General features: G+C 47.9%; 1 protein-coding gene across 3 annotated transcripts; it reads left to right on the top strand.

Annotated features, from left to right (window-relative positions):
• The first annotated feature begins 420 nt into the window (after window positions 1–420).
• Window positions 421–8,348, top strand: LOC118117992 (neurturin). Of its 3 annotated transcripts, none has more exons than XM_035170739.2 (3): window positions 421–551; window positions 6,185–6,476; window positions 6,902–8,348. In XM_035170739.2, exons 2-3 carry the CDS (start codon window positions 6,212–6,214, stop codon window positions 7,336–7,338), a joined length of 702 nt encoding a protein of 233 aa, XP_035026630.1. In that variant the 5' UTR covers window positions 421–551; window positions 6,185–6,211; the 3' UTR covers window positions 7,339–8,348. The 3 variants fall into 3 exon arrangements, with proteins under 3 accessions (XP_035026630.1, XP_035026631.1, XP_035026632.1); XM_035170740.2 differs by lacking the exon at window positions 421–551 and adding an exon at window positions 1,113–2,768; XM_035170741.2 differs by lacking the exon at window positions 421–551 and adding an exon at window positions 4,392–5,731.
• The last annotated feature ends 554 nt before the right edge of the window (window positions 8,349–8,902 follow it).

The following is an 8,902-nucleotide window of genomic DNA, read 5'->3' as shown; positions in this document are numbered from 1 at the left end:
CTGTTTCTAGAGGAAGGAGAGAGAGTTTCCCAACACATGGAGTAAATCTTAAAAGTCATCTGCTCACTACCTGACACTGCTCCTCAGGTCCTGCGTCGCAGCCTGCTCCTCCGTGGAGTGAAGTTGCCGACCAGAAGTTCTGCGATGATGACAGGAGTTGTCTGAGGTGAACCAGATGCCAAGTCAGGGGGGCTTCTCTAAACAGCCGCCTCTCGTCTGTCTGAGTGGATCGACCTGCCGTGAAGCCATGAAGCCATGAAGCCCATGCCTACATCTGAAGGAATGTTGATAGTGATCTTTGCCACTTAACAGCCGAGTTCTTTGGAGGTACAAATGTGATAAAAGAGAAATACAGCCTGGACCTGAATCAAGTCCGGACACCTCCCCTACTTGCAGGCACAGGGAGTTGTGATGCTTTTCAGGGGAACAAGCGGGAATCCTGTCCCAGCGCCTCGCCTGTGATGATGATGGACTTACCTATCCAGCACTTGCCTGTGGAGGTCAGCTGAAGACGACGCCACGCAGCTAAGTCTGGATTAGCCGGCCGAACGGTAAGGACGCCACATCTTCTTTTGTTAGTTTAAGCCAGCAGCTTATGGGGAAGGCGTTAGGTGCCGCTGACAGGGAAGCCTCGCCGACCGCTCGACTGGCAGAGAACACACGTTAGATTATCTGTATCAGCAGGCGGCCCTCGCAGGAGCCGCATGTCAGCGGGCGCGTGTCACGAAATGTTCGCAAGCGGTCGATGACGCAACGATGTCGGGAAAAAACGGCGAGAAAAAGAAATGATTTACAGTCTTTTAATCTCTTTTACAGGATTTGAATCTCTCGCCACAAAGTTTATTTTTTCAGGGAGGAATATTTTCCTTTCGTGACACTTATCCAAGATGGTGGTTTTCATCATTAACAAGTGTGATTGCCTTGGCGCTCCGTTCCCAAAGGTTCGAGCGCCGTTCCGACATCTCACCAAACACTAATTCCACCTAATTATACTTCTCCCTATTTATCATTTCTGAAGTGCTGCACCTTTAATGCTGTAAATAATTGGCTCAAACTTTTTTTTATCTGAAATTATAATGGTGAGTGCCCGGAGGGGAAACTTCATGATACTCACTATGGGCATTTTACTGAAGTGATGATCCCCCTCTCACTAAGCCCATATCATACGTAGAGATTATACTGTATCTCGCGGAGCCCCGAGAGGCCAGATCGAGGTTAAGCCTAAAGTCAATTGAGCTGCTCAACTTTCATAACCTGCCAAAGCTGGTCATAACTGCAGGAAACTGAGGGGATAAGCTGCACTCGTGCACCACTCCTCATTGTGCAGCACTCATTTTGCAAGATTCTCACTCAAATAGTCACTGCACACACATGAAAATGAAGATCTGTTTTTGCACCGAGTAAACCACAGACATTTAAAGATGTAAAACGTCGTCATACTTCAGATGTCTGTACTTGCTGGTGCTTGCTGGCGTGGGTCATACTTGGAAACGGCATTCAACGTGTGCCAGATCGCCGTCAACCTTTTGTAGCTGCAACATCAACATGTTTAACATGGGTTTAGAGCCGGGGCTGTTGTGTTAAAAGAGGATCTGGCACGGACAGATTAGCAGCCAGAATAGCAGCTCACACCGACTCGTCCTCACAAGGCAGCAGAGACGGCATCAATCTTTTCTACACCGGCTCGCGTGAAACAAAACGATGAAGTGAGGTGACGTCTCCCTGCAGAGCCTCATTGTCCGTCAGGAGAAGCTATTTAAATGCTCAGTACCTCGGCTCCACCCGACCTGTAATAGCAAAGGGCAGACAAATTGGGACAGGTGTCAAAGCGTGCAATCCATCTCGCCGTCACACCTCGTCGAACGCCACCCTGAGGGCAACAGCTTTGAGTTGTGCGTTTTCGTGTTAGGCTGTTGGGTCACTGGATTAATCTGTATAAATCCTCTGGACACAATAATAGGCCCTCCAAAATAAAATGGGATCTTTTGAAGCCTCACACCTACGCACGCTGATAAGATGCAGGAATCGTGTTTAGAATTTGTAGAATGTTTCTGGCCTGACCCGCACATGTCCCCCCCCCCTCCTTTTCTTTTCTTTTCAATAATGAACAGCAGCTTTCTCACTAACAAGGAACCGGCTTGTTTTAATTATCCTATGGTTACTGAGTGACAGAGCCGCAGCCAACTGAAGTGGATGCCCAGTAAAAAAATTACAGCACTTTCTAACCTATAAGCCTTTTCCAGTTGCATTAGAACCCAGGCTGGATTTAGAACCGCCAATCCTGGCTCAGAACATCCACTTTATTTAACGGCCCTGTTGCAGCCCACCCTGGTGCCACCACAACAGCCCTCGCCCGCAGAGCATGTCGCTTTCTCCCGTCTTCATTATTGTCCCCGCTCTCCCAGCGAGAGCAGGGAGAGCGGTTTTCAGACGGACAAAATGAGAAGTGCTCTTCTGCATGCTGGCCTAACCCCTGAGTTTGAGGTGTCTGGTGGATTAACGCGCACACACACACACACACACACACACACGACGAGGGCCTGGGCTCCACCACCAACGCTGCAGCCAGGTGTTAACCCACGTGACTGCAGATAAAGCCGGCAGGCATTAGTGCTAATCCCGCCCTGATCTTTGGAATATGTCCCTATTACCTCCCCAAGCACTCTCTAGCTGTCCCCAGGCCTCCTGATGCTCACTTAAGAGGGAAAAGACGAGACAAGGGCCTCTCTAGGACTCACTAAAGCACCTTGTTTCCTTACAACAACACAGTAGGTGCCTTTCCCGCTGTTTGTTACGCTCCTGTTATCTTTTCGTCGCAGGTATTTACGGGGTGTGTTCAGAGTCGCTCAGAGGCAGCTGGGTCACATGGGCAGAGCCCAGACACACAGCAGCGGTGACAGTCGTGTGTTTCCAGGTGGAGGCCTCAGGTTGCGCAGAGTTAGCCCTGCGGACTTCTGTAGACATCAAGTGGCAGCAGCATTATGTAAACTGGATTATCTGGTGTTATGTGATGGTGCTGCAGGGAGTGTCTGTGTGTGTGTGTCTGTGTGTGTGTGTGTGTGTGTGGAAGTGAAGTGGGTGTCTGGACAACCGCTGAAGATTGGACTTTGCCTCGATCTCCGCTGCACAATCACCGCGTCGTATGATTTGGGGAAGGGTTAGTGAAAGTGAAGCCACGCAAGTGCCTCATGCACGTGTATTCATGGCGTGTGAGTCACGGCGTGGGAGAGCGGGGCAGACAGACCAGGCTGTATGTCCAGCAGCAAAACGCCACAGAGCTGGTGGCACATAAAAGTTGGTATCTCGCACAAAGATGCTCTTCATTGGCGCCTGTCTGTGATCTTCCCTCTGTCATCATGTCACACTGGTCCAGATCCAAGCAAGCTGACAACATGTCCCCCTCCTCCCACCTCCCGTCTGCCAGCTTCATTCATAAGTGTCAACCACAGACACCCCTTATCCTCATGGTGACAGATCTCTACTTCATCTTCCATATAGGCCGTGGCATTCTGTTGAGCGTCCCCCTCTGGCATGGGAGGGAGGGGAGGACTCGAGTGCCATGCTACTGTAATTACATTAACGTCCAGCTTAGCAGCGCCACGGCCACTGACCCGATTATTCCTTTGAAAACACTCATTTCTTTGGTGTGATCTGAAATAATGCGACCTTTGAGTCGCAACAAGAGCGCGGTTGAGAGTCGGTTGAGGATCCGGCTGCGACGCATGAATCCGAGGATACATAATGTCTGAGGAATGGCTTTGACACTGGGGAATTCTTGGCCGAGCATTTTTTCCCGCGTTGCCTCAAACGCTTTAATGACCTGTTTTCCCTCAGCGGGTAGCTCCTTCAGGTGACGTGTGACTGACAGCTAACACAAGGTGTGCTGCTTCTTACATACCTCCTCCTCACCACCACTCTCACTATCAAAACAACATCCTAATGGGGAATTCACACTTGTGAACTTTGCCTTTTCTCCCAGTGAATAGACGTGTTTCTGCGTTTTTGGCCCTCGCACGTTTGACCAGGCCTCCGAACGTGCACGGGCACATCAGCGCTGGTGTGTGCGAGGGCCAGACATGCTGCGGCTGCGTGGGAGCTGCTCCAGTTGTCTTTGCGACTCGTCTGCACTTTTTATGCCTCTTGTTTGTCGATGGCTTTTCCTTCTGCTGCCGAGTCCTCTGGGGCCTCCACCATATCCTCTGTTAATGCTCTTGTCTGTTTGCTGGAGAACAGCAGCGTTTGTGCTGTCGGAACGTGTCCTCCTCCTCCTCCTCCTCCTCCCTCGTGTCCCTCTGCTGCTCACCTAAGAAAACACTGGCGCTCCCTCCCCCTATCGATATCTGTGTATTTATGTCCACGGGAGCAGGGGCCAGTGGTGGATATTAAATGTCTGCGCTGATTAATCATCTGCGACCATCTGAGCGAGCGGCAGAATGCTCCTTGGCACTTTTATTGGTGCCAATCGACTGGAGATAGAACTAATGTGTTTCAGAGTGGAGCAATTATGACAATCAAAGTGTCCTCGGGGACATGAGATCACCGCTCGACGACCGGCCTCCGTCCAGTGTCGGAGGCGTCGGAGGACTCATCTGTCTTTTGAGAGCTAATTGTTTTATCAAGATGAGCCTCGGAGCGAACGGGCTCAGGACGCTGATGTATGTGAAGCGACTAATTCCGAGGATGAGTAATTATCCCAAACTGACCGATTAATAGAAGAAGAAAACAATGATCTCATCCTTTCGCTTTACATCATAATAAACTCTTTGTTTTAATTGAGAAATGATCATGAGAAGCTTTCTGGTGCTGAACCGACAGAAACTAAAGGAAACTTTCCACCGAGGCTTCTCTCCGTCATGTGTGGAAATCAAACAGAGAGCGTTCAGAGGTGCAGCCGGGCAGCGAGTCTCATTCTGCAGGAGCCGTGGTTCCACGTTTGATTCCCAGATGAGCTCGTGAGCTGAAATGTTTGACTTTCAAATGAAAACCCCTTCATTGTGCAGAGGCCACTCACAAACCCATATGGAATTATGAGTGATGAGTCAAGCTGTGACTGATAGGACTGGTCCTACCTGTTTATACACTGTTTATACCACTGCAGCTCGCGTGTGCAGCGTCTTTGTATTTTCCCACTGCCGCGTCCAAAACACTCACACGCACTGCAGCTCTCCTATAGTTCTTTTGTGTTTTTTTTACTTACTTCCCGGCAAAAGTTCAATTCCACAAGAAAACCAAAACATTTTCCAACAGCAGCTCAAAAGTGCAGAAATCATTCATTTCAGCTTTTTTGTTTCTATACCCGACGGAGATATGTGACATTCTGTCCCACTGTAAACAATCCAGCAGTCTGTATACGTACAGGATCCAGTCTGGTAAAACACTTTGTAACACCGGTCTGGATTTGCTGTTAGTCGCTGCCAGTTTACCGTTTCCGGCTCTGGGGAAATGTTTTGCTCACTGGTGACATGATACGAAAAATATAAAGAGGTCAGGTTGTAAAACATCTCAAATACCTGCGGACTGACGGCGAGGAAAGAGAAAACTTAAAGAATAAGTGAGCAGGGCTGTGTGCAGTGGGAGGGAGGGGCTGTGATAAAGGGATGTTCGAGCCCACATGTTCTTTGGGCTCTAATCATACACAGCATAGGAAATAGGTGCGGTGAAGAGATTCCTTAAAAGACAGAAATGGATTTTCCCTCTTTTAAAAGGACGTTTCGTAAAAATCTGCAAAAAGGTGTGTGTTGTTTTCTTCAGGAATCATGAAAGGACGCTTAAATTCACATCAGGTATTTTAAATGACACAAGCTTTGAAGAGGTTTTCATGGGGAGAAGGGGGGGGGTCCTTGCATAACTCATCCAGCGTGCCTTCTGTTTGAATCAAAAAAATCTGCCGAGATGTTTTTCTGCCCTCGGGCGATGCAACTTTAAACACACACTGCGTTCTCAGGTGTCAGCAAGTGATGTCGAGCCCACAGATCGTGAACTGAGTGCTCGGTGTGAAAATGAGCTGACAGCAGAATCAGGCGAAAGTAAACTGACAGTAAAATAAAGAGCCGCCGTTGAGAGACGTGGACAGACGAAATCAATTATGACGCTGTTCTCTGTGATTTCTGTGACTTCTGGTTTACATGGTCGGATGAGTGACTGCTCCGGACGACTGACGCTTACGTGTTCTTTCTCTCCGCAGAGTTTCAATGCTCCTCCGTGTTCTAAGATGAAGTTATGGAAAGGTGCTACTTTTGCCTTCATGCTCTGTGGCGCAGCCCTGTCCATCCTCCTCATTAGAAACATGGCCGCCGTCGGACAGTTCAGACCCAAGACAAAGTATCCACACACATCTTCATCCTCCTCGAGAGCGTCTTCATCGCCAGGATCGACGCCCAGAACCTCGCTGCCACCAGCGGTGTTGTCCCGGCAGATGGGTGGTTCTCATCGGAGAACCCGCTCGGCGGACAACGTGAACTCTCTCCTCACTGATTGTAAGATAAACACTTTTCTCCTTTTTACTTCCTGTCCTGATCAGGTGTCGTGTGAAGAGGTCGCCGGGGTTCAGGCCGAACACTTAGTACCTGACTCTGTTGTTTAGAGAACCGGTTCTAATGTAATTTACTGTGACCTGCTGTCAATAAGCACCTCGCGATTCACTGGAACTGCACAACATTCTGCAGGTGTCATGACGATGATGATGATGATGATGATGATGATGATGCATCAAAGCTGTAACAAGCTCCGATAATGATCTTGATAAACATTTTGTTCTTTGAACCTAATCTGTTTGCCAACAACAACATGTTTTATCTGTGGATCATCTGAACTATTTCTTGAGAACTGTATCCACAGTACACAGAAATCAGAGACACCGCTCGTCACCTGTCCATAACGGTCGATTTGTTTCCTCTTTCAGTTACCATGATGTTCCAGAGCTTCACGGAAGGCGAGCTCCAGCATGTGGTCGGCACCTTGCTCGACAGGAAGAGAAGGAAGAGCCGGCGTCAGGGCGACAATCAGGCCCGAAGGACTAAAAGAGCGCGGCGGCCGAAGCCCTGCTCTCTGAGGGAGCTGGAGATGACCGTGAGCGAACTGGGTCTCGGCTACGACAGCGACGAGACGGTGCTGCTGCGCTACTGCAGCGGCAAGTGCCTGGCCCACCGGCACAACTACGACATTACCATGGAGCACATGATGCGGACGGGCTTCAGGAAGAAGGGCCGCAAGGACAAGGTCGGCAACGGGCCCTGCTGCCGGCCGACGGCGTTCGAAAACGACTTTTCCTTCCTGGACAACAACAGCCGCTACCACACGATACAGAATGTGTCGGCGAAGAACTGTGGGTGCGTATGACCCCAGAGAAACGGACGTATTATTTCTTCATGCTGCTCTCGGCCTCAGGTGGATGAGTTAAACAGGGATGCTGTTAAAAGACAAACGCAGAAATCTTTGGAATATAAACTCAAGGAGAGGAGGAAACGAAGGGAATATGTATTTGGCTGCTGCACGGCGGCCATGCCAGACAGACAGACTTTTTGGTGTCTGTCACCACAACTCGGGACAGAATCACACGAAAGACATTTCTGTGGATTCCATGTAAAAAAACAAACAAGACAGAACACGACTGTTCTTCAAAGTTTTTTATCATCTTTTCTATCTGTGTAGTAACACTGTAAACTGTGGTCTAACAATAACGTAGCAACATTATTTGTGATATTGCATCCGAGTGATGGAACATGGGACAGAGTCATGAAGACGATGAGCCGCGGTGAAACTCGATAAATGCTGTTACTGCATTTCAGATCCACGAGACAGTGAATCAACTTTCAGGCAAAATAAAGGGCTCAAATGTCAACAGACAAACAAACAAACAAACAAACAGAAGTACATTGAATGCACCAAGGTTTTCTTTAAGTTCTGTGCGGGACAGTTTGCGCCATTGACCTAATTATAGCTTCTCGTGATAAGCTATATTGACACAGGGCACGACTGTGTTTGTTTGCATCACTGTTACTGATTGCAGTGTTATTACACAGGTATAAGAAGAAGTGTTATTGATGATGAAAGAAAATACTTTTTTCTATAGCTCAAGGTTTGATACCCACTCTTAATAAATGTTTTGTATATCGATGTTGTGTAGATTAACAGCGAGGACCTGCGTCACAACACACACGTGAACAATATGAACATTGCTACCATTTGCTCTTCATAGTAAATCACAAGTCTTTTTTTTTTTTTTTAAATAACCCAGTATTACAATTACCCATAATCCCCTGGAATTGCCAAAACACACCAAGTCAATTCAACGAGCATAATTCATTCACAAACTTATATCACAGACTGTTTAGAAAGATGGACGACGAGAAAAATGCCCAAAAGGGACACCAAGCGATCTTGACCGCCCTCTGGTGGCTGGCTGCGGTACAGGGCATCAACCCTGCTTCCTCCGTGTTGAGGCTGCTGCACACTAGAGGATATTCAGGACGATTTTAGACCCGATTTGTCTCATCCGACAGTCGGTGCCGATTATCTGCCCAAATAATCCTGAAGGGTGAGAAGTTTACAAAATAATCTTAATACAACCGATTGAATCAGAGCCTCCCGATCTCGAATCATAAATATCAAACTCGTAGCAATAACATGGAAACTCCCGAACACGTTTGATATTTCACGATAATCAGCTACGTCAGAAACACACTAATAGCCAATGAAAGCAATTTGACCGGGAACCGTCACCAACCAGCTGCTAAAAACAACAACACATTTCCAACTCGTGCTGCAAATGATGGGACACGAACCAAGCTTAAAAAAACTTTTATGAACAAGTTAAATTGTTTTTCTCAAAGATGGTTTCTGTCGTTTTCGGTAGTTCTTGTCACACTGATATTCGTTCTCCAGTAAATTTGGCTTCAATTAG

This window comes from Hippoglossus stenolepis, chromosome 11, assembly GCF_022539355.2.
Source record: "Hippoglossus stenolepis isolate QCI-W04-F060 chromosome 11, HSTE1.2, whole genome shotgun sequence".
NCBI lineage: Eukaryota > Metazoa > Chordata > Actinopteri > Pleuronectiformes > Pleuronectidae > Hippoglossus > Hippoglossus stenolepis.
This window is presented reverse-complemented; position numbering and strand designations above follow the sequence as displayed.